This window comes from Ciconia boyciana, chromosome 2 (genome assembly GCF_034638445.1).
Source record: "Ciconia boyciana chromosome 2, ASM3463844v1, whole genome shotgun sequence".
Classification (NCBI taxonomy): Eukaryota; Metazoa; Chordata; class Aves; order Ciconiiformes; family Ciconiidae; genus Ciconia; species Ciconia boyciana.
This window is the reverse complement of record NC_132935.1, coordinates 95,614,767-95,641,150: the sequence shown is the minus strand read 5'-3', so window position 1 is coordinate 95,641,150 and position 26,384 is coordinate 95,614,767. Positions and strand designations below refer to the sequence as shown.

The following is a 26,384-nucleotide window of genomic DNA, read 5'->3' as shown; positions in this document are numbered from 1 at the left end:
ATTGCTCCCATGCTTCTTTTTCTGAGTACTGAAAGCTCAAATTGTAAATTTTCTTTTTTAAAAAAAATGTAGGGCCTTTAGCCTCACTTCAAATTTATAGTGCTTTTGAAAAAAATCAAACTTAGGCTCCTACAGGCAACGGAAATTTTTGCTTCTAATACGTAGAAATGGGAGTGCAGGAGAGAGCTGCCCTTTGTCTATATGGCTGACTTCAAAGCAGCACAAGGGAGACAATGTTAATGGCATTCGTGCACATCCTTCAGAAGTCACACCCCCAAGTCGGCTCAGGACCATGCCATTTAACCTGACTGCACACTACCATGTTCAAACATGAGAGACTGTTGTAACCTAGACGAGTCTCCTATGTCCTCATAACTGCTTGGGTGTTATGACATAAAATCCGTTTTAGTTTTGGATGCCAAGGGCATGATGCTTCAAGATAACACACTGGACCAAACTGACCCACGGGCAGACTCCACTGGAGCTGCTGGGAGGACTGTCTCCTCACACAACGCTTTTTTTAACATGTCCTTTCACAATCTCTTTCTAAAACCTTTCTAAAAAAAAAAAAAGGCATCTAAATTACCATCTCAAACTACAGCCAGGCTTCTGAGGGTGTTACGCGGGAACAGCCTCAAGCCAAAAGCACCACACATACAAGAACCGATGCAAGATTAAAATGGCTGTTCAGCTACTGTCTGCTTTCAATGCCCGGCAAGGCTGGGGCTGCTCGGAGGACCAGGTCCATGAGGAAATACATGGCTTCCTCAGCCCCCCAGTAACCCTCACTGGTCACACAAACGGTGGACGGACACTGGTGACACCTGTCAGTCACACTCTGGGAGGTCCAAGGAGGAGAGAGAACCTGTGTGCAGATGTGCCCAGCAGGCTGGGCACAGGATCATGGAAACGTTGCTGAATTTGTCTGACTTCTTTCCCTGCTGATCACCCAACTGGGAGCAGAAGGAAGGTTGAAGCTCCAAGGGTTTGGCTCTCTCCAGGTTTGACAGGACCCAGGGAGAAGCCGGAGTGCTGACACAGCCTCCGCAGTGCGGTGCACTCCCCTGCCTTGGCCATCTGGTAGCCCCGCCACCATAGGCACCAAAGCTAACTGATTTATCTGCATGAATCCAGTGCTACCTGGTCTCCTAAAACCTGCAGGGAAGGCATCTACAGGTATTGTACTGCCTCATTGTCTTTATTCTCTTTTTGGTCTTTTTTTTTTTCCCCCCTTATGGCACTGATCTAACTTCTTGTGCTAGCTAAATCAATCCCAGAGCTTCCTATGGGTGATAAATCAACAGTGTGAGAAGCAGTTGCCTGTATTCATGCAAGAAGAAGGGAGAAGAAACCAGTTATTTGTTCAAAGGGTTTCTGTCCCCAATAGTTGAAGATAAAACTCGAAAAGCATCTGGGAACAACAAAACGTAGTATTCAATTGCACAGGCAAAGCAAAACCTGGAAGGTGGTTTGTTGGTCTTTTTTTTTTTCTTTTTGGTAAAGACTGCTTTCCAGTTTCAATGAGCTTTTGAAAGTGAGACAGAGGCTTTTGCATGTGCCTGTCTGTCCCCCCACCCCAGACACACACACATGGCCTGCATGCTTAACCTTCTGGCAGCTTGGCTGATGCATAGCTAATATTACTTGGCCAGTTACTTTTCAGAGAGCTAGAGAGCAAAAGCAGTCAAGCTAAATCACATTCACCCAGAAAACAAACAAACAACAAAAAAACCTGCTATGCATTAAGCATGGGACTTTTTGTTCCTATTTTCTTTTAAAGTCTCCTTTCTGCCAGTAACAAGTATGCAGAACTCCTGTTTAGTAGCTATCCATGCAAAACAGGTTCCTCAGGGCCGAGTTCTTTCCTCCTGCCATTTGTCCACCTGTTGAACTCTGCCTGTTTTGATGGAGCTGCTCCTACTTGAGAGGGGTGTGATGGCACACCCACAGCGTACCAACAGGAGAAACTGTTGAGACCTCCAGGTTAGTGCCAGTCCAGCCTGGCACCTCTGCCTGGCATGACCTAATGCATGCAAACACACTGGCTCCTGCAAGTCCCAGAAGTCCCAGCCGTGTTTGCAGTATAACGTATGCTAGTAAGGCAGGTCTTGCTAACGTGGGTGCAGCACCACAGTGATGGGGGGCTTTGCTACATCTGGTATCAAAGTCATTGGCTGCCCCCAGCTTGCAGTTCTCCTTCCTGCAACTTGCGCACTTTTGCCATGCCCTAAAAGCGAGAGCAGAATCTGTACCCACAGCAAGGAATGTGGTAATCCCTTCATGTTTTAGTTTTGCATGTTTGAAAGGAAGCAGCCCAAGCTATTGAGCTATAAACAGGAAGATACCCTGACTGCACCTTTGACTTTTACTGTGCAGGTCAAATATCACAGCTGCTGTGATAGCTCTCTGCGTGTAATCATTAAAGAAAAAAGAAAAATCCGAAACCAAAGCAGCAGGTTCCAGAGTTCTGAAGGAGAGTCGCAACCTGTCCACATTACAGCCAGCAGGTTTGTTCCTTTGGCAGGTTAAGCAAGTTTCACTACATCAAGACAAGGGTGGAGAGGAAAAAGATTACTAGAGCTACAGCCCAAGATAAGCGGGAAGATAAAGCCGAGCAGTACAAAGGATAGACACAATCTTCATCTCTCTCTTTTACTTTGCAACATGGATGTCATTCTGCCTGGAGAAAACATTTATCACCCAACTTGGGTTGAACTGCCGCAGATGCCAAGTCACATCCACATCCTTTCTTTTAAAGTTAAACACTCCCTTCACCAAGTTCACCAAGGCTTCTTTTACTTAAAAAGTTTCCTAACTATAAGGGGGGGGGGAGGAGGAGTATTTGTGTTGCCTTATCCTCCTTTAGAAGAGTTTGCCTTGATTAGATCTTACATGTATGTAACGCTGAAAATGCTCGACCTCACTATTTAGCCTGCCAAGATACAAGGAGAACAGGAACAAAGCTGTGCTTAGAAGTTATTTTCCCATTGTGACTGTAACAACATATTTTGGCCTGACAACACTGGCATACTTTGAATACGAAAGCCAGGCTCATAAGTCAGCCTGGCTTTCAGCATCTTACAATGATAAAGGAAAATGATAGGACATTCATCAGTTCCAAAAAATAAAGATAAACACTCAACACTTTAAGTGAGAATGTAGTGCAAAAAAAGAAGGGCAAAATAAGGACATGCACAGAAATGCTGATATTCAGCCACAGATGCAAGTTAGAGTAACATGTGCCAGCAGCTCTGAAGTGACCACTACTGCAGCTCAGAAGAGAGCCAGAGCCACAGCGGATGAAACTTGGCTTTTTTTTCTAATTTAAATCAATGAGTTGTGGCTCTGAGCCATCCTACAGAGCAACCCAAGAACAGACAAGCTCAGAAAGGTACAAAGCCCTGAAACCTGCACTTCATATGGTGGTTATTAGTCTCCCCAGCACGCATGCAAGTACATATACACCTCGGCAGTACTGAGGGTGGAACACTAAAATGCAACCACGACACACAGGATGAAAGGAAGGAGATAAACATTAGAGCTTAATATTAGGGAGGACTCCCTTGCACTAGGTGCTAGCTAGCCTTGATTAACCTCTCAGAGAAAGTGGTGGAACTCTATTTAAAATGAAACCAGACAGAGAGCCAGAAGAATTTGCAAAGAATAATCCCGAAATGGAAAGAGGAAATTAGGTCTTTTTCAAACAAGGTCTGATCTACCTCTGAACTAAACGTTTAAGAACTGCTAACGCAAAAAATGCAGATAACTTGCTACACACTATGCTTTTCGCAGCACAGCTGTACGTGAAAAAGCCCTCCTCGTAATCCCTTCCCTCCCCCTTGCACAAGGAATTTCACAGGTGAGCCAAAAGGATCCAACTGTGCTACGACTGTGTGCCAGTCAGCCCTGCCGACAAAATCGCATTTTTCAAGTGCTTGACTGCCTTTCATTCCATCCTCCCCGTGAGAATCACCTTCGCTTCTCCTCTTCTGCCACAACTTTCCTCTCCCCTCTAACGGTCACGTGAACAGGATTACTAAGATGATACTGCACAAGAATTCCCTCACTTTCCTTTTTTTTTCCTGTTTTAAAAGAAATGGGCAGAAAAAGTTTTCAGCCCCACACTGTAATGCAGAGTGTGATTTCAGAAGGGCGACTATTCCACCAGAACAGTAGCAAGTGAATACTTCGCTAATTTACATTGAAGAAGAGACTTTTGTAATAATAAACAAATGCAGAACTCAAGTACCTTACTCCTTTTTCTCCCCGTGGATGGTGTTGGATCAGTGCCTAAGGGAGGTGACTCATAGGAGGGGGGGGGAAAACCAGCATGTGTCCTACTGAAGTGACACACAGCTCCTGCTGGTCACATCCCAGTCTTTACCACATCTCCAAAAAGGGCTGCTGTATTTTCTTAATGCCGAGGGGATTTGCATGTTGATCATATAAGCTTTCTGGAGGTCTCGAAACAGGGCAGCCTACAGCTTCAATGCCAAAACCAGAACGTGGGCAGGTTTTGACTGGCTGGCTCAAGGCTAGAATGAGGAGTCAGAGCATCCTGGAAGAGGCAACTGGAAGATGCAGCTGCTCCGAGCTCCGGGTCCCACTGAATTATGAACAAAACCAGGAGCTCCTGCTTTGCATGCAGATAACCTGATCAGTGCCGCTTTGGCTCTTGGAAAGGGAGCATCCCTCAGCATGCGTGGGAATCCCTCACCTCTAACTCTGGGGAGAAAAAACACACCGTAGCTGCACCCTGGGTTTCCATAGCTGCCGATGTGCTCCACATCCCTAAGCGAAAGGGCCTGCCTGGCTTGGAGACCCGGGCAAAAGGAAGGTGTCGAACAAAAGGGTGTATCTGCGTTCTCTGAGCAGGGTCCAGGGTTAAGCCTCTCCCTTATAGCTATGGCAGCACAAGCATTGCTGGCTTTCATTCAAGAGAGCTTTATGCCAGGTAGGTCTGATTAGAAGGAGCAGCATGTCCAGAGGGGGAGCAGCAAGCAATTTCACTGAGGCCTGGTTGGGAAAGTCCCAGCATCTAAATCAAGATTAATTCTTGAGAGCAGGATCCAGTGCATGTATAAACACCCTCCTCCCTCACGTCTCCACGCCTGTGGAAACGCAGTGGGGAGGCCAATGAATCCAGGCATTATCAGTCCAGAGGGATCATCTGACAGTATCAAGTTCAGGTTCTGGCTTCATATCCCACATATTATTCTAAGTTTCTCCACTTTACCACTAGATGTACCCTATACTCTACTGTATTGCACATGGCTGTTCTTCATCTCCCTCATGATTTCTGAGCAGTTTGATATCAAAATCAAGGGGATGATCCTCATACATCTGATGCTTATCTAAAGACAAGGGAGCCACACATCCAACCATTCAGAGACTAAGAATAAAGATCAGTGCTTTCTATCCTTCACCTTATTTACAATATACTTTTTTTTTCCTCCAACGTAAAAAGTTACTCAAGTTCACCAAGCTAGCCTGGGAAGGACTGAGCTGGTCAGATGCCCTAAGTACAATTTAGCTGATACAATTGTTTTACTTCTTCCACTGTTTTCTTCCCCGAGATCTTTCACTTACATTGCTACCTTCAAATAACAGTAAATAATCTCCAAAGAATCAAAAAAAGTTTTCAATAATTTACAGTAAAGAAAAAGCATGCCTATCATTCAGAACATGACCAAACATCTCTGTTTAAAAAACAAAAAAAAAGTCTGCTTTGTCTAAGCATCAACTTCAAGCCACCATATCAGAACAAACAAGAGTGCAGGACGCATCCAAGACAGGTTGAGATTTGGAGCACGACGTTCTCCAGGCCCCACGGAATGAAAAATGGCTCACAGAGTAAGAGAAGACAGCCTTCAAAATTACACTAATAATGACTCTTTCGAGAGATTTCTAGGTCACGTCATCTTCATCACTGTTTTTGTTTCATTCTGCTTAACAAATGTTACTTCAGCCCAAATTGTCTAGAAATGTAGGAAAATACAGGGAACTCCTCTTCAAAGCTTCTGCCATTTGACATGCACGGGAAGTAAACAAACAGAAAGTGAAGCAGCAGCATTTTTAGGAGCAATCACTTAATATATTGCTGCTAACCCCTTCCTTAAGAGTCTCGTGAATATGACTGGAACTTGAGTCAAAAGTGCAGTAACATTATACCCTTGGGTTAAAGAGTTTAGTCAGTTGTTTGTTTGTTTGTTAAAACATGTAGAGAATTTGTATTGACAATGTATTTCCAGTGCTAATTACCAACATCACCCACTTAAGAGAGCAATCCGCTCAGCCCTTGCCAGTTGTAATCACAGGAACCAGAAAGCTGCAGGTAAATTTTGCACATCAGACATGATCTGTACTTGGACGAGTTTCTGTTTGTCTTCTCTTTTTGGCTTGTTTGCTGTTTGTGTCCTCAAAAAAACCCCAAAATGACCCAAAAAGCCCTCAGACAAGCAGGCACACTTCACAGCAAGTCAAGAGACATTCAAATACCAAACACCCAACCATTTGGGAAACGCCCTCTTACAACTTCGGAGCAATCTCAAAACAAATTTCAAGTACCACCAAATATTCTAGTGGTAACCAGTGTTGAACACTAGCATGGGATAAACAAAATGAAGCTGAACAGCAAGAAATCTCTATGGCTATGCTAGTAAGAAAGCCATTGTAACACATGCAGTGAAAGAGCAGAGTGGGGCGAATGGGTCTCAGGAAGGATCAGACTGGGAAGCACTGACTCATTTTAGCCGCATGTCTGCAACCAGGCATAGCAGGAGATCCCCCAGCTAGCGCTCCCCACAGCACCCAGGCACTGCAACCTTGCCTGGGTTAATGAGTGGCACATCTCATTGTCCTTATGGAGGCCGCAGCGCTTATTAGCTCTGTCTGTCAGGGCTAACAGAGCCCCGGTGAGCCTCCCTGTATAGCAGCATGCAGCAGCATGTGGGTGTAGCAGCCCCCTCGGCATCCCCCCGGGAATTGCTGCAGCCCAAGGTGCCGCACAGACGTGCCATAAGCATTCCCTCAAGTTCAGTACGGGCTGCCGCACTGTCTATCTCCCTGCGCAATGAGGTTCTCCCAGCAAAGCAAAAATAGCCTTACAGCGGGGCAGCAGACAGCATCATTAGGATGACATGAGCATTATTATTTAGATCCACCAGAACTAGCTGGGTGCACTAAGGCTGCAAAAGCCACCTGTGATTACGTTCAAATGACAGATTAGAAATCCCTTTTCAGTGCTACCAGGACAGCCTGCAAAGTTAACCAGTGCCACGCAGCTGCCAATACATGATACCTAAGGATATGCGATACACACACATGCACACAAAGCATTTTGTATTTTTATCCTAGAGTAAAATTTTGCTTTGCTGTGAATAAAGGCAAGTTGTAAGCATGAGTGAGAGGAAAGATACTGATCTACAAATCCAAAGCAGGGGGGACCATTTCTGAATAATTATGCTGTATTCACATTTAAGCAACTACTTGCTACGCAGAATCAGCAAGTTCAAACAGGCTGAGATTGATACAACTGCATTCCCAGCTTGGCTCAAAGTTACTCCTGTTCCCTACCAGCAGCATTGTCAGAACACCTCAAAGGAAAAAAGGGAGATAAATATTTGCCTGATGATGCTGTGACAGGGAAGTGATTCAAACCATGCCTCCAAAGCAAAGCTTCCCAAAGGACAGTAAAAGAAAGCATTCATTTGCACTTCGCATCAACCCTTGCATAAGGGAGGGCAAAAGAGGAGGGAAATGCAGTGTGAGCTTCCCAGTATCACTTCACCAAACTGCGTGCCCGCAGTCTGCATTAAATTCAGAGCAGACCTAAATTAACAATGCCCAATACTGCAAGGAGACTTCCAAGCTGTAAGAAACTCTTTCGTAAGGGACAGCATAAAACAAGATCCTTCTGAGGCCCCTGCAATTCCTTAAGCTTGGAGACAAAAGTTTATTAACAACAATAAAATTAAGCAGGAATAAGATTTTTAAAAGTCTACCAAAAACCTGGCCTGGGACATTCTGAACTGCTGTTTTCTTCATCTTTTTGGAAATTCGTTGTTTTCAGGCACGTCCTTTAGTTATCATTGTATATAACCTTAGCCAATGACTTCATTGCTGATTTTTCAGGAAACTTCATGTTTAAAGAAAATAAGTGTTATTAGATGGTAAGGACAATTAAAGCTGTTTTAAATTTTAGCATCAGGAAAAAAGGGGGGGGGCAGAGAGAGAAAATTAGAGAAAGGATGTCAGAAGGGGGAAAAGTTTTATCCTTAAGAGCAAACACGGCTGAAGAATTCCCAGGTACATCCTGCCTCCCCCCCAAAACTGCACCCCTTTACCAACCAAGCAAACATAAGCCCCAGCTACTTCCCAGAACCAGGCAAAGCCCTCATGCAATTGCTTCCCTCTCACACTCCACTGTTGAGCAATCCTGATGGCACACAGCACAGAACAACTTGCTGCGTCACACAGCTTGAGGAGGAAAAAATAGACGGCCACAGCAATGCTGGGGACGCTGTGCAGATGGAGCCGAATACCTCCCTCCGGCACACACACACGCACGCATACAAGCAAGGAAGCTGCACTAGATAAGAGAAGCACATCTTCATTAAAGCAGGGTCTCCGCATCACCCCGGTATCAGCAGTCACCAAGTAACTCGAGGGGCAAGGAAGTAAGGGGTTATCACTGCACACACACAAGTTGTGTAAACTTTTCCCAGCACTGAGGACGGCATCCTAGCAAAAAAGGTTTCACATGCTCAGCCCATTTCCTCTCCTGTTCCTGAACATGTGGTCCTCCTTCCTCACCAGCAGTGATCTCACAGCATTCCCTTGCTGAGCAGAGAAGCGCTAGGAAAAAGTTTCACGTCTTGTTACATGTCTGTTTAGTCAAGCATAGTAGCTGGAAAGAGAAGTCCTCGCATGACTTCTGCTACTTTACAGGAGTTTGGGAACTTTTGCCCTCAAGTGAAATTGATTTCGGTGCAGTCCATGAGCAATACAGATTGCCTTACTCTCTTTACCCTCAGTTTGAAACTGTCAAGAAAGACGACACATTGAGGTGGCTTGATGTCAAAAGTGAGCCACACGGAAGTTGTACACCTCCTCTGTTTTAAGACATCTTTCTACATGAAGGACTAGAGAGCTGACTCTGAGGATTTACCAAAAAATTGCTGAGAGTGTTTAGAAAACTTCAGCTAAGAGAGCAGCCTGAAGAACTCAGCCTATCTATAGATGCCCTCAAGAAACAGAAAGCAGTATTTGCATATTGTGTGCTATTTACCAGTTGTATAATGGCACTACTACTTTACAGAATGTGTCTTTGCCTAAGCTGTGTGCATCATGCAGGTGAGCATCATGGCTCAAAAACCCAAGTGAAAGGTCCTGGCTAAGCCCAAATGCCAAGATTCCCCTCACCTTTTTACAGCTAGAGAAGTTTCCCCAAATGCTGACAATCTACTGTTAACAAATAGCCTATTTTTAAAAGAGGGGAGAAAGAAAGACGAAAAAGCCTGCTGACCCTGAGAGGGGGGTACGTTCTGCAGTTTGCTGGTTCCAGCATGCTGAACTAGAACAGGTTGAGCAGGTTAGATACTGGGGGGAGAAAAGGTAAAACTGGAAGATGTTAAAGGTGGAACGACAGCAACCAGAAACACAGTTTGATAGACCTTTTCCTCATTCTCATCTGTACTTGGCCCAGTAGTCTTTTCAGACAACAGGAGGAACAGAGTGAACACACATTCATTAGAGAAGCGATGCAAGTATTTCTGACGTGCACGGACAACAGGCTGAGCAAAGATTACCTTAACATACAAACTCTCCCAGCAAACTTCTCACCACCAGCATTTTCTACACAGAATCACCCAACCGAAGTACAAGCTAGAAGACAAACCACCGACCAAAATGCCAACAAAACAATGCGTTACTTGTTAACCTTGAGAGCTAACATCTCTGCAAGAATCACCTTAATGTCTGGCTTATGGCAAAAGCACCTCAACTCCCCGCAAAGATCGCCTGGATTTTCTAGTGCTTGCTAAGTTAAGGCTTGTGTTTATTTTGTAGCTCTTCAAGGTGAGAAGGGGAGGTAACATCCCTGAGAATACTAAACCTTCAGAGGAGGTGATGTTCCTGAAAGGGTACTTATGTGGAAAGATCAAGGTCTTGCACTGCCATGGGCTCTGCAACTAATCTGTCAAGTGGCTGTGCTCACTTGAACTGTGACATGGGTAACAAAGCAGCACTAAGCTACGCTCAATACTCTCTGTTATACGGAGATTTATGTTATTGCCCGTGAGGAGGGTGGTATTACTCTGCTACGTCAGACCACCTTCCCCTTGGCTCAAGTCGCACCAGAAACCTAAACTTACTGAGAGCAGCATGTCCCCTTTTTTTGCCTGCAGAAAACCCAAACATAAAAATCCACAACCTTATAAAGCACAAGATCAGACTTAGCTATTACTTAAAGGCATATCACACAAAATCTAAGACTGAAAAGCACACTGAAGTCTTTCTTATGTTTAGGTACTGAAGAGCTCTGGAGATGCAAGTATAACGTTCCTCATTGTGTACGCTTCAGTTCTCAAGAACAATGGAGCTAATTAAGGTCAGCATATAAATCTTAACTCTGCACTTCCTTGCTTGCTTGATTCTAATCAGATCTCAGCATTCGTGTTTTTGTGTTAACTTCCTTTGCTGTTCTTTAATGATAACTTAAGGGGGATACTGTCCAAGGCTACAAGCAGCATGTAACACATCTGAAATAATGGCATCTCCTTACAGCTCACAGAGGTACTGTGGCACAAGAGCTCCTTCAGAGTCTCTTACCGCTGAAGATATCCATGGAGGGGTTTTTTGGAGCACCCTATTTATGCGTCATGTGCATTAAATAGAAGTTTATATAAAGTCTTTACAAAAGATGACCCATCTACTCAGCAACACTGAGACAGACCAAAGTTTCTGCCTGGGACCATTAAAAATACTGTAGTCTTCTAATTCTCATCAAAGACACAGAGAAACAGACTCCTACTGCTATACTGTTGTTGAAAAAGCCTGACCTTTTCTTTCTTTCTTTCTCTTTTAATCTTCTTCAAAACATGGGGATCCCAGCAGAATACCAAACATTTACTCTGGATATATCTGCTGACCTTCTCTCCACCTGTTTCCCCATCCTTAGTATTAGCAAAAATGTAAGAAACATCTTTTAATTGCAAAGAAAACCAAAACAGGTATCACATCTCACTTGTCTCCTACAACTACAGTTATCAGTCACTAGAAGCAGAAATTAGCCCTTTGTGTTCGTTATCCCTGCTCAAGAATTAGGGCACTTGCATTTGCTGAAGCTTATCTTTCGCTAGCATGCTGACAGTGGTTAAATCAACCCCCACGTATAAGGAATGGATTGGAAAGCCTGTAATACACCCTGCTTCTTCATATTTAACAGCACTGCGTACCAATTACTACATTGAAATAAAAGCTCCTTAGGAGATGACTGAAGAGACATTTCTATTGTGTAAAACAATAAGAGAAGGTCTTTTCACACACGTGAAGTGTCAGTCATTTTCAGTGTGGCAAGTTCATTGGCTATTTGTTTTTAGCTTCAAGATCTTGTATGTTCAGTTTTTCAAAGCTACCCAATGTTTAACACCAAATTTCCACTTGGCCACCTTTGCAAGCCACCAGAAACCAAACCCTGTTGTAATAAGGCAGTTTCTCTCCTCTTCTGGAAAAAAAAGCTCATCACATTTGGCTATGCTCTGCCTCCAAAAACTCCCATCTTAAGCAAATGCCAGACTGCACGTGCTAGACTGCAGAGATCCTATTTGTATTTAGAGGCTGGGCATTGTTATTGCACTGCACCCTACAAAGAACACACAACGTACTGGAAGAGGGCCAATGCCATAAATAACACAGGAGCAATTCACAGGTGGAATGCAGGGAGAGGACAGATTCAGCCAGATCTTGAGGACACTCTGCCTGTTGGATATTTGCAAAGTCACAGGCAGCCTGTATGCATGCCTGCCCAAGAAACACAGATCCATGTTAAAGAGAGTGGGGAAATCATTAAAGCATATATGCATCTCAACCCCTGTGCCTTTATCAGGATCCAACACTCATCTTCCAACCAGTACATTACAATCTTCACCAAGCGTACACTCCTCATTTGCCAGTGAAGGTGGTTGGCTAAAACATCAACATTCACAGGTTACCCTCCAGCACATGCATTTTCTATCTCTCTCAAAAAAATCATTCAGCAACATACACACACGCATAAAGTGTTGTTTAAAAAAGACTTAGTTTGAACATCAGAGTAGTACCATACCCTGATAACAAGAACAGCTGTTTGTCTCTCCACAGTGCATTAAAAAGAGAAGTTTGGGAAAATTATTTAGCACTGAAAATAAGATTGAGAATGAAAGTGCCTTCTTAATTAAAAGAAGAAATACCTTCTTTGATAGGACCCTTTGTAAGCATGCTTCAAAGCATAGCTTCTGCGATCCAGATCTTCCAATTTGAGTTTCAAAGACTTCTGCATGTGGTTGTTGCATGTGGTGTTTCACATGTGCCAAAAAAAAAAAAATTTCCCAAACTTTGAGACCTGTTCCTGAGATGGTGCATAAACAGCCTACAAGTACCTAAGCAGAATGTAAATAAAAATCCATTATGAAGAATTTTGCTAGGTATGGACTAAGGAGCGTAAGGAGAGAAAGAAGGTAGACACGTGTGATGTTTTGGTTTCAGATGAAACATTTCAGTTTGCATTACTGCACTTACTATGGACAGCCTGGTGAGCATCAGCCACGGACACTGCAGCTTCACTTACCAAACTGGGGAAGCTGTGGCTGAAATACATATATTATCCCTTTAGCCTTTTCAGACTTGCCACAGAACCTTTAATAGCTACCCACTGGAAACTGGCAGGAAGGTCATTTCTCGCCTCCCTTCTGGCATTTATATCCTATTAACATTTTCAAGTTGCATGGGGAGCATGTCTTTGGCAGGGAGGAAAATGTGATTTTAAAGTGATAGGCACAGACCATCCTCAGTCACAGAAATGGAAAAGGAGCCATTGGCAAAGTCTCCTACCCGCAAAGGAAACCCTTTTGGAGCAAGTGGAGGCATCGCCCTTCCCCCTGAAGCCTGATGCATGTTCTACTGGAATGCAACACAGTAAGTCAGGCAAAGTCTTTTCTCTACCTCAAGGTCCCTTGCTAAAGCTTATAAACCACCACCACCACCACTAAAACCAACAGCAGCAGCCTAACTCCTCTGTCTGCATCTGGGGGAGCTGCACCAGTGGAGATGAAATAAAAGGCTTGCAATCTCCTATTTGGTGGAAGAGTCTAGACCCAAAAGGGCTCCTAAGAGTTGGCACTATTCATAGATAAACTCCCTAGGGAGCTACTGTTACAGGACAGATGGAAAGCCTTTGGAAAGCCTTTAGTACTTGCAACCTATTGATTGGAGACACTACTTTGGAAATCCCCAGCTCTTTCAGAGCTACAGAAAACTCTTTATACACACACACACACCCTCCTTCCATGTAGTTTATGCTCCTGCTGGAGATCTGAGAATAGTCAACTTTAGTTTACTGTGACTGTGAGAAAGCCATAGTGTCTGTGTCTCTAGTGTAAAAGCATGAGGATTAGCATATCCTAAATTGTAGATTTTCTTATATACTGATCATCGCAGTGCCATTCCAGTTACAGGAATTTTGAACTCAAAATTACTATGATCTAACTCCTTCCTCCAAATTCCTAAAAAGCTCCAAGAAAACAACCCTCCAAACCCCCAAATCAGTCCCTGATGATTCCAAGAAGAGTTGCTCTTTCCAGTACTGGTCAAAAAGAAATCTCTGTAAAAACTCAGCATCGTCTCCAGCTCTCCTCCTCCAGAGCAATTCCTGTTCCTGACACCAGACACTGACAGATCTCCCAGTTATCATACCAGATTGCAACAACCCTCCCCAAACAGTAGGAGCAGCACTGATACGGAAGCAGTTAGCTTGACAGCACATTCGGAAGAATGAGAAAATCAGCTTTTCGTGCTGCACGTTGAAACAGGGTCTCCAGAGACCCTTTGCTCTCTCCAACAGCGACTGTCTCCACAGGAGGCTCAGGCCACTCCTGAGCAGTCTGGCAGCTGTAAGAGAGTTTTCTGAGATGCGCCGGGCTCATGATTCCCTGTTGAAAATCCTGGCCAAGAGTCACCCTGGTCATAAAAGGAAGCAGTTTTTAACCTCTTTTTCTGAATGATGCTGCACAAGAGAACCTTCCCCCTCCACCCCTGTCTGCTGTGCCCATTCAACTTGACTTGTTGACAAGGAGCCAAGGAGCACAACAAAAAGAAACTGGTCTTTATGTGAGAGGCTATGACTCATTTACAAATGAAGTGTTACATGTATTGTGGGAGTCAGGAAGGGCAGCATCAACTTAACAGGTAAAGAGTACACGCAACACTGCAACACAGCTAGACTTACCCAGAGAACAGATGGGCAGAAAAGAGTGTTCCCACTCCACAAAAAGTCTAGCTATTGCAAAAAAGTTTTGCCCACATGCAAAAGAGCAAGTAAGAGCTCTGGAGGGTCTTTTCCTCCCTTCATTTAATAAAGTGAAGGAGAAGAAAAATTACTTTCTATGCATAAGACAGGCACTTGAGAGTGTAACAACACTGGTACTTTGTAACCCAAAAAAGCAACCAAAAACTCCTTCCCTTCTCTGCTCAGTTGAATGTCTAATGTCCTGGCTGCTATGAGGTGGAAAAATGGATCAGAAATTTCATCCTCTGCCAGAACAGTAATAAGCACTCCTATGGCACAATATTTCCCTTGACAAAACCATTTTGTTGGACTTTTGCCCCTAAAAGGTCTTTCAAAAGTCTGAATTAAAAAAATAGTATAGACAGTTAAATAAGAGCCAGAACAAGGCAGAGGGGGGGAAAGAAAAGAGAGGATATACATAGTATGTGCCTATAAATTTTTTCCTCTGTTCAGATACTGGCAGACTAACTTCTCCCTCGCTCCCCTCTTGTGCACCAAGCTTATTTGGTGTAAATGCAGTAATACTAGGGGAGGCTCCTGCAGGACCTTCACAAGCTATGTTGACTCTTTAGCAGCACATTCACAACTTTCTGCTAAGCCTACAACTTCTCTTTCTGATCCCACACTCTGTGCGATGCTCCAGAGACACCACCGTGCTGGTTACAAGGGGCGCATTAGAAATCTTACTCTTTTCTGTTTTGGACATGTATCTGTCACTACTTAGATACCGTAGCACAAAAATAGCAAACAGTAAAGGAACCGTGTGCAAAAGCAGAGAAAGATGGACTTGTATTATCATCCAGCTGGCGTGGAAGAACAGACATGGCACCACCACAAGCAAAGCCTGCGGGAGTTGCACACAAGGCAGGACCTGGCAAGCAAGTCCTTGCTCCAGGATCCTCAGGCAGAAGCAGTTTTGAATGTGAAGTGAGAGGCATTCAGCCACAGCACTGGCAGACCATTGGACCTGATGCTACAGCTAAGTTTGAGATGCCTACAGAAGAATTTACTTCACACTATCTTAGACTAGAAATACCTGTTTTGGAAGGAGGTACCCAGTCGGCAAAATGAACATCTTCCTTGTGAGTGTGTCATAGCACCAGATAACAAATTTCATTTCACTTTACATTTATCCCTATCTGCCTACTTGCACATTCACGCTTTCCACTTCAGCAACAGGATTCACTCTTATAGTCTGTTATAGCAACAAGAAAAGGTTATTTACTGCAAAAAATGGGTGGCACAGTCCTGCCAACCACAACCTGCCTTTAGCAAAACTAGCCTGTTTCAGTATGCTCAGGATCTTGCCTGTCACAGGCCTGGGGTCACTTGTTGTAGTGCCACCAAGCCCAGTAACAGGTTTCTGCAATGTCCCACCAAGCTGCTGCGATGCGGGCCTACACAAGAAGGAGTTTTACAGAGCAGACAGGAACCTATCAGATCGAAAGAACTTTTAATAGGAAGATTTTCCTTGCATGAACTTAGGTCCTTCTTAGGGCAAGTCAGTAAATACAGCACTCCATCCTGGTAACTTCAAGCAACATCTCGTTAAGAGAATAATTTAAAACCAAACAATGTTCTCATCAGAAGGTTCTAATCTGTACTTCTTTTGGGCAAGTCACTGAGCCTGGCAATTCTGGCAAATTTGCTACTAAAGCACCGTAAGAGTTGCTATGCAGCAAAAGCCACATAAGCAAAGGTGACTACTTCAACATCTGATAGGCCTGGAGTCAAGTCTCAGGGGAAGCCTCCCTTTCCTGCTCCTGGGAGAGGACGAGGAGATGCCTAATGAGCAAAAAGCCAGACAAACCCCGCAAGCAGTCCTTCAGCAAGCAGGCCAGGCTGAGGACCTGGACACAAGTCCTCAGACCACCCCAGAGGCCTAGCTCTGGAATTCACCCGTGGATGCTGACACTGGCATCAGCTGCAACTCAGCAGCTGCCCTGCCTTCCTCACGGCAGACGGAGTAATGACCCAGTCTGACAAACATGTGGCTCGCAACACCTCTGGTCAGATGAGTCAGACGTGTGATTTATTCAATGCCCAAGGCCAGTATCTCCTCTGAATGTCTTTGTGTCTTTCCCTTCTCATTTTACGTCTCTCCAACTCTCTCCAATTCCAATCACATATAAGTTAGATAAATATGGAATGATAAAACTGCATTCTCTCTCATTTCTCCCCTGTCTTCACCTAACTGTTTAACCTGGACAATATGATACAGAAAAGGTAAAGCTGCAAGCAGCTATTGCTTCCTTTGTGCAGCATTACATTATCTTCTATTGTCACCAAAATCACCCTTTTCATTCCACCTATAGCACACTGCTTGGAAAATGACTGGTAATAATCAAGGAAACAAGATCTCTTCCCTCCCACACAGAACCAGTCTGTAACCATCACTCTTGTCGTTTTGCTTATAAGCTATATTCCTTTCCCCCACCTGTCTTGCAGTTTCTTTGTAGGTTGTAAACTCTTTGATATGGGGACTAAAGCTATGTGGGAATTCACGAAGTCTTAATCAGCTCTGATGTGTTCCACCCATGCAAATAAATGAATACTGAATCGGGGGATGAGACAGAGGAAGGAACATCTATGTGATTTAACATTTCATTTCCCCAGTTGACAACTGTACATATTGCTACATCCCTATGAAGGAAACTACATTAAATATGTTTGGCAACTTGGGTTACAGAGAACTCCCTGGATCTATAGTGCAGTAAGTTGTCTACAGTACAAGCATGTACTGATGTATTTAAAAACAAGATCAATTATTCTGAAGAGGCATCTTCACGATGGCACTTGGATACCTAGCTACATAACATACACCACCACAACAGGTGTTCCAATACATTGCATCCATGACTCTGAAGCTACAAAATTAGAAGCTCCTTATACAGCTTGGCTATATATTTTTGTCCTCTGAGAAAAATTAATCCCATTTGTCAAAAAAAAAAACAACCAACCAACCAACAACAACAAAAAATCAATACTTCTGGATATCCGTAACAACTCTTGATAATATGTGAAGAGAGCTAGAAGACCTTTCTTAATTCTGACTTCCTCCCACAACTTAAGCATCCTAGTAGTTGTAGTGCATATTTGTGTCATGCCATACTTGTAGATCACAGATAGTAGACATTTTCTGCCCAAGGAAGTGTCTTTAGTCAGCTTGCAAGTCCTTCCAAGGAAACAAACCAGCCCCCTATCCTGTAATCTTTTCCAAACTCCTGGGTCATGATCAGCACTCACCTGTGCATGTTTCCATTGGTGGTGAAGGACTGTCCACATACTGAACATTTATAAGGCCTTTCACCTGAGTGCACCAGCATGTGGCGATCAAGGGAGCTCGCTGAGCTCAGAGACTTTCCACAGATGCTGCAGGAATGGTCTGTCCCTCCAGTGTCAGTGTTATGCTAGAGAAAGCAATGATTTTTTTTTCATTGAATGCCCCTTCTGAAGTGCCAGTAAAATTTTAGCAAGAACTATAAACATCTTAAAAGCACCTTTAAAGAGCCACTTGGCACAACACCTTATATTAAGGTGTGCCCTGTATATACCTCTCCTCCCCAGCCCTCCCCCCTCAACTCCACCCCCACCCTCCATTTTTAACTCCTTAATGCCCCAGCACAAGTAGCTGTTTCATACAGCCTGCAATGCCTGCCACATGCAGCATTTCTGCTGGATGTGCAGCAGAAGTGGATAGAAAGGGATCCAGCAACAACCCATCGACAAAGGGTACCTTGAGATACTTTAACCTGTGCAGTGGTTTGGGGTCGGGTGAGTGGTAAGGGGAAAAACAGAAGAAGGATGTAATTACGAACTTCATGGCAGAAGAAAGACACTTAAAAACAAATACTCTTTAAAGATATTAATTTCAAACTGACTGCATAGTAAGAAAACAGAAGTAAACTGCTTCTGAGTGCACATGCAGACTTCTGTGGCCATAAGAATGCATTACAGGGCCAAAATATGGCCATTAGCTACTGTGCTATATGTACCACTCCTTCTTACATGCATTTAGAGACTTGAACATTTCTTCACATAGCAAAAAAAAAAGCCCCAGGAGAGTAAGGAGAAAAATAAGTAACAGTTACAGTACAGGAGGGAAAACTGAAATAGTAAGTACCTAGTGGACTCACAGTGGTGAACCACAACCTTAGCATCCAAAGCAGAACCTTCTGACATAGAAAAGGCCAAAAGTATGCATACTTATAAAGTATGCATATATTTCAAGAGGAGCAAGAAGAGGCCTGTAGCTGACAAAAAAGTGCATCACCCATTTAAAAAGTGTATTTTTAATTCTGCCTCCCAAAATTGCTATACCCTGTGAAGGACTGAGAGGCTCTTCTATACTGAGAGGATTTAAAAATTGTGTCTTCCTGCTTCTTAATTTGCATAACCAGTAAAGGAATCTGCACTCAAACAGGATAAGAAAACAGGATTCATGCCTCATGATGGAAGTGGTTTTCTGGATCCTTGGGATACCTTCAGCTATGCAGAATAGGACATACATCCTTGTTTGAGCCACTGCAGGGGGGGAGTGTTGGGGAAGGAAGGGAGGAAAATTACCCACCTCAGGGTTGGGTTTGTGGTTCTTTTTTTTTTAAAGAAAATACAAGGGGAAGGCTAAAACAAAAGCAAAACAATTGAATAAAGTTATAATGAAGCATTTCTGGTTTGCACATAGAAATGTTTTTCACCATTGCAAAACGCACACTGGCAAACCAGACACTCTTAAAAGTAAGAAATCAAGAGCCGCTACTCTGCGTACCTGACGAATGTGCATAGTTAGCTGGTGCTGTGTAGTGCAAATCTTTTCACACAGAGGACAGGTATAGGAAGACTTCTCTTCTTTTGTTTCCTGTGAACATAACAAAACAAAACAAAAAAATCAGAAGGAATATTGATATAAAAGAACTCGGAAGCTGTTACTGCTGGGGATGGAAAAAATATAATCCATCGTAAGTACAAAAGGCCACTGCTAACAGAACAACTTGCATGTACACATTTATCATCCTGATAGATCCGTCAGGGAAGTTTCAGAAACTTCTTAATTTATAAATAGGGGCCATTTCAACTACCGTAGAAGTACAGCAGCTGTTTTAACAGCACACAGATACTCAGCAGTAGCAGTTTAGGACAGGAAGTGAAGGCAATTATTGGGACCAGCTCAAACTGCCAGGAGGAATTTAGGTGAGCAGAAACTAATTACTGGAACATCACCAGAAGACGTGGGCAAATGCCACTAATCTTCCCAAAAGATCTTTAATAAGCACAAGTTGTTGGGACTTCAGGTTTTCCACCCCATCTCGATGGCAAGGCACTAGCTGGGTGCCCTTTTCTAGGGGCTGTATGTTCTGCTCCATGGCTGACTCAGAAGGAAGAGCAGCATTTACTGAATCACCAACACCATTTCCCTTAGCATCCTGTGTTTCTCCTAGAAGCTTCCCATCCAGGCACACCAGCCAGGCCCAACCCTTCTGAAGCTTGCAAGATCTGATGAGATCATAGCAAGAAAGAGGTGACAATGCAGGAGTGTACGTGACTCAAAAAGAACACATTATGAACCCGGTTATTCTCCACCCAGGTGAGAATCAGGAGTAACCATGGTCAAACCATGAGTACAAACAATGAAGCCGACCGGAGAGCTCAGCCTGATTTAAGTATGCCCTTGAGACACTGAGCAAAGCCGCCGCTCTTTCAGCCAAGGATGAAATGGCACTCTCGCCGGAACCAAAGGCATTTGCCTGAATTGTCTGCAAGGATGGCTACTGCATGACATAAAGGGTATTTTCACCACCTCACTAAGAAGCCCAGGCACAGCTTCTGCACCAGTGCCTGTCTATTAAAAGGAAGATGGTCTGGCACTGAAAATTAAGCTTCATTTTTCTGTAGAATGATGCAAATCTTCACCAGCTAGATAGATCCACAACCTATTACCTACACTTCTGGTGACAAGAGAGTACAAAAACCATCCCTGCATAACCGATGAGAAAGTATAATATTTATGCCAAAAGGACATGTTCTACTGAACCTCTTTGCTGGCTATTTTAAGTATTATTAGCAAAACCATGAAAACAAGCAAAAAGAAAACCCACCCTCAGTAGCTCTTTAGTTGGGAGGGAGTTGATGGGTATGAGTGTATCTGTGCATTTCCTCTCTCCACGCAGGCCTTTTCCCCCATAGCTGTCCCAAAAGTCATCAGCTTGGAAGCAACTACTTCCAGATTGTCAGACACAAGCATTTGTGGAGAACACTAAGAATGGTTAACCCAAGCCTCTGTGACAAATTCTCTGGCATGTTCCTCCAACACACAGGAGGAAAGGTGCTGACACAGTGGTAGAGAAAAGTTTTTTTAAGTCTCAGTAAAGGAATATCCCCTCCTACATGACTTGGGGAACCATTCTGGAGAGTCTCCTATTAAAAAGCTAACACTGTGTTTTCAAAAATAGGGCCGTGACAATTTTCTATTAACTTCAGTGACCTGTGGATTTGGATGAAGAGCTACTTTCCCATTTTGCCTGAAGTAAACAAAACTTGTGACCTTACTTCTAAAAGTATCAGGACTGCAAGGATTAGGTTCTCCCACTCCTCCCTACTGTTTCTCTTGTACATCTTTTTCTAACTGTATTTCAGGGCTCTCTATCCTAAAGCTAATCACTGTAGGCCATGCACACGGGCCAAGGCCTAACGTACTATTACTCACAAAACATTAGAACACTAGCAAGTAAGGCTGATATTATGAAGTCTGAACACCCCAAGAAAATTAAAACGCATTATCCCAGTGCTCCCCCCCCTTTTATATACAAACGTACAATTTGCATATGTGCATTCCACCCTACTTATACAACTTTAATTTCACTATATGCAACCTGTCTGTGGAGTAATGCTCAGCTCCAATTATACTGCAACCCTGTTAAAGTTGGCTCAGGACAGAGAACAAACACACTGTGCTGTGAGGAAAATGCCTGCAGCTGTGCTGACAGTTTAGATGATGTTTAATCCCCAGGGTATTTCTGTGAAATTATCAACCTACTACTTTTTGTGTGTGTGTGTGTCCCCTAAAACGAGTGCTGCAGTTCTACATGATGCACTTGATTGTTTCAAAGCCTGCTTTACAGACTGCCTGCTCTTTGAATCAGCAAATTAACAGAAGACCGAGTAATTACTGGTTCACCTTGAAGCAAAGATCAGAAACACACTATAGCTCAGCCAGAGCTGATTAGTATTGAACCTGGGGTTTATTATTAACTAAAACCCAAACTTTCTCCAGTGGTCACACAGGGTACATGCCGCATACCGTAACACAGCTCAAGCAAATCCAGGGTAGCTACAACAGGAATGCTGTTGACTGACCCAATCCAGACCAAAAAACATGAGCATCCCTACTGTAAAAGCACTCCTACTCACAAATTTAAAACATAGCACTCAGCTACCCCACCAGAGCCAGGCTGGTGAAAACACACTTCCTGAACTCAAAGGTAAAATTAGCAGCTAATTTGTTAGCTACTCTCCCTTTAGTATGTCAACCTGGCATGACTGCTTTGCATTCAACTGATGGCAAAAGCTTTTGGAGTTGTGCATTAGGTCTATTTGTTTTTCTCTAGCTCAAGAAACACCTTTGTCACACTTTCTTATTTTCTTCAAGAGCAAAGCAAATGAGAAGTTAAAATGGATATTGCTTGATTATTAGACTATGGATAGACTAGAGCCAAGATAAAGTCAGCATTATAAAAAGAACCATAGACTTTGGGACAAAGGTTCAGGGCAAAATGTTTCGCTGCCAACTCATGGGAAACAGCAGTCAGACCCAGAAAACTAGCTGTTATTATCCTTGAAATTATAATAAGGGGCACATTCTGACCAGAATCTGAGATCTGTGCGCTGCTACACACTGAAACAATTCAGTGCTTTCATTCTGCTATGCTGAAAGTGGAAATTTGCTGTATTAGAGGTTTCTAACCAGATTGATACCCACTTAATATTTCACATCTCACTTCTATTTTCTCAGTAATGTAGCCATTTGCCCCTTTGGCGATAACGATCTTTCAGCCTAAAAACAAACAGGCTATTTACTATGTTTTCAATGTATTTGTTTATTTTTATGCTGTAAGAATCCCTCTTAATCCTGTCACATTTACTCTCGAGCTTCCTTTGATTCGATGCCCATCGAAATATCAGGTGGAATAAAGGTCACTAACGCTAATAAACTTCCCTGAAGCCAAACCACATGGTGTACCGGCGGACAGCTGTGCAATAGCACTGCCACTGAGACTAGTCTGAACTCCAGTGCCTTACCATATGATGAAACCAAGGAACCAGGGCAGCCCCTAAGTGGTAATACTGCAAATAAACCTTAAAGCCAGGTGCTAGACAATATGATCCCACAAACACAGTTGCCAGTATACTGTCCAGGCTCTTCATTTAAGAATGTTCATTTATAGTTAATGGCTTTTAACTCCTTTCAAGCAAAAAAATCCAAGACAAGTCATAAGTCTGTCAATTGGGCAGCTACTCGGCAAGCTATTAATAAACTACTATAGGAACATCACATGAGTCATGCCTCTCAACCTTTCTGGTCCCTGTTACATCTTAATTCATTTACAAATTCTCCATGCTTCACTACAAGCTCTGAAGTCAAATGGACACAGGGATTTGGGGTATTTCTTGCTGTTCTGCAGCACCTTCATTGGTAGGGCTTGACCCAGCAGGAGAAAAACATGGATATAAATAATCACAGCTTTAACTGATATGGCTCTCTCCTTTCACTTGTTCAGCTCAATATTGCTATCAACTGGTGCCATCAACTGGTAAATGGAAAAAAACTGATAAAAGCTACATATATTTGCTCTGCAAGATTTGCACAAAGCATTCTGCAATAGCTCTTCATAGTTTTATTAACAGTGAAGTAAGGGCACCTTACACTACACACATGTCAACTGAGCGTCCTGATGGATGTTTCGTTCTAGCACCGCCTTTAACCTTAAATCACTTGGATCTTCGCCGGGGACAGCCACACACTTCATGAGGGGTCCACATGATGGCCAAGCCAAGCCCCCTGCCACACCGCTCTCCTCCTCTCTGAGCTATTTCTTTTCGCCTACTGTCATGAAATGAACTGGTGCCCCAACAGGTTACGCGAATGCAAGAGCCTGGAGAAAGGATGCAGCGGGGAAGAAGCGGCAATTCTTAGGTGGCTTTGCCACTGCTAGTGGCATCTGCCAGACCAGCTCACCGTTGCATGACATTGGAGCTCATGCTCAAATGTTTTACATGTGAATGCAAGGAAGCAGACCCCTTCAATTCCCAGTTTTCTAAAGTTATGTTCTGGAGAGCCACCAGAAGACGTACACAGAGGAGCAATGGCAGAGGCAAGAAATACCCGCTGAAGGAAAAAAAGGCAAAAGAATTCAAGAAACATAATTATGTCTTATCACTTCCCATGCAGCTGCTTGTCTCCCCTTCACCCTCCCTGCATTTGGGTTTACATACCTGGTTCCTCCTGCCAATCCGATTTGGTGCAGGAGACTTCGAGGGGGATTTGACATTTTGAGAGTTCCCGCCATTTTCAGCAATCTTCCCCACATTCATCACTGCTGACATCATGGCGTCAATGGAGGACAAGTCTGCTCCGTCCAAACTGTTTGGTGAACTTGGTGATACCTTGTAGCTGTTTAAGCTTTCCAGCTGCTTCTCTGGAATTAAAAACAAAAACACACATAGGAGTTGCTAGGCCATCTAAAAAAAAAATAAAATACCACAGTATTTTCAGCTGCCTGTAACTCACATCACACTCTCCTGGATTATCATGGAGCACAGGCAACAGCCCATAATAATTGGAGTTCTTGTAACAGGAAAAGTTTCTCATACTGGAACGCACAGGACAAAGTGTACATTTCTTCTCATAGGACATTCACGTTATCTTCATTTTCAACCTTAATTCAGTATGTGGCTTATAGTGTGATTTACCTTAAACTCTCTTGCTGTAAAATGGTATTACTCATGGTACCTTGTGATCACCATGAACTAGCAGAGCAGTACTGATGAATGCACGCTCTGGCAAGCACAATCATTCAAGCAAGCACGTGTTTTGAGCAGAACTGCACAATCAAGGCACTAGTAACACAGTGTAGGGTACTGGGCTCTCCTTATAGCATTGCTTAAGCCAGCTCAGTATATGGAATAAGCTAAACTAGCAAAAATCCAACCAAAACAAAACCCAAAATCCCCCCAAATGCCTCTTTACTGCCACAGCTGGCATCTAAGTAGATTTTTTTTCTTTCTGGTCTACCAAGCCATATTAGTCCATGGAGCATATGCGTTACATCCACAACTAATGCCACAGCTAAAGCTGTTCAGATTCAGACTTCTCCATCACATTCTGTATGTAGTGGGGATGCTCCCGTCTCAGATATCAAATTCAAAACACACATCATCTCTGGTTTCGCAACACACTGACATGCCAAACACACAGGTAAGGCCTTCCACTTTCCTCTTTGCGAGTTTGAAAAGGAAAATGCTTTCAAATTAAACACTCCTTTCCCCCAAAGTAAGTCTACCAAACAAACAGAAACACCCTGCAAGTCTATTGCTCTGTCACCTATGGTGGAGAGCACAGAATCTTAATGTGTGTTGTGGGAAAGTCACTGTAACACAAGAGGATGTGAGGGTGAACAAGGAGGAACATGTTTGTCTGTGAACATTTGATCTCTGCATAATACGGTCTTTGGAAGATAAGTTTGAGCATTATAAACAGGTGGTTTTTTGAGGCTAAGTAATGTGGTGCCAAGTTACTGGGAGCCAAGAAAATCTTAGTTTGGAAGCCTGCAGTGGTAGTCAAGTATTTATGTGCCTATGCTTCTGCTCAACCTATTTTATACTTTTCAGACAGATAAAGGTGAGGGATGGGGAAAGAAATGTATGCACCAGTGCTCAATATATCTTATACTCTTCACACAGATAAAGGGTATGGAGGGAAAGAAATGTTTCTACAAGCCTTAATCAATGCCCTAATTTACAGAGTCACACAGAGCTAGTCAAACCAGTTACCTTCATTTTTATCCCCTGATTGACTGTGGCTCTCTTCTTGGTTGCTGGTCTCCTCGCTTAGTGTAGTATGTATAGTAGCGTCTGGCTCTTCAGCCTCTTCTTCAGCAGCACCCTCTAGCACTACGTGACGGAGATGGGAAAAAGAGAAAGGGAATAAGTTTTTCTGGAAGCCATTTTAGCAAAGTAAGACTACAGCCCTTTAGTTTGAGGGCTCCCCTGACTGGTACGTAGGTCTGGTGACACAAGCATGTAAACAGTGCCAGCGCAGCCAAGCGCCCACTCCCATGAGTGGCTGGGCACTGGGCTGGGAGATGCTGCTGCCTATGCCAGTGGTGAAACCTGGGCAAATGAAGAGAGGAAACCATTACTGGCTTGGTCCCCAGTATTCAGCCAGCTAAAAAAGGAGGAGAGAGAGAAGGAGAGAGCAAGCTAGCATATCACTGACGGTCATGACATTTGGTTAAGAAGTTGGAAGAATATTCTGCAGCTAGAGAATTTAAGTAATTCAATTTCATACACACACTCCTCCCCCCCTCTTCTTGGAGGATTAACATTTACTCCAATACATGAATTCATGGTGACCTTTTTCTTCCTTCTACAGTGGTGCAATGACTACTGAGGTTTCTGGGACCATTTGGCACATTCCTCACACCCACTGCCCAAGGCTTCCAGATGAGTTGAAGACATAAGCAACTATCGTATGTGCCGACAGAATTTCTCCACACCCCCTTCTGAAACCACAAACTTATCATGCCATCGTTGGGGTTTCAGGAAGGATGCCTGTTCTGGCTGGAGA

General features: G+C 43.5%; 1 protein-coding gene across 9 annotated transcripts in view; it reads right to left on the bottom strand.

Annotated features, from left to right (window-relative positions):
- The window catches only part of RREB1 (ras responsive element binding protein 1), a 127,150-nt gene that overhangs the window by 43,850 nt on the left and 56,916 nt on the right, over positions 1–26,384 (bottom strand). For all 9 annotated transcript variants that reach the window (XM_072853245.1, XM_072853248.1, XM_072853246.1 and 6 more), the window contains 4 exons: positions 25,589–25,708; positions 24,032–24,234; positions 19,311–19,400; positions 17,789–17,952 (listed from right to left, as the gene is read on the bottom strand). In XM_072853245.1, coding sequence (XP_072709346.1) covers positions 17,789–17,952; positions 19,311–19,400; positions 24,032–24,234; positions 25,589–25,708 — 577 coding nt within the window. The remainder of the gene's footprint in view (positions 1–17,788; positions 17,953–19,310; positions 19,401–24,031; positions 24,235–25,588; positions 25,709–26,384) is intronic.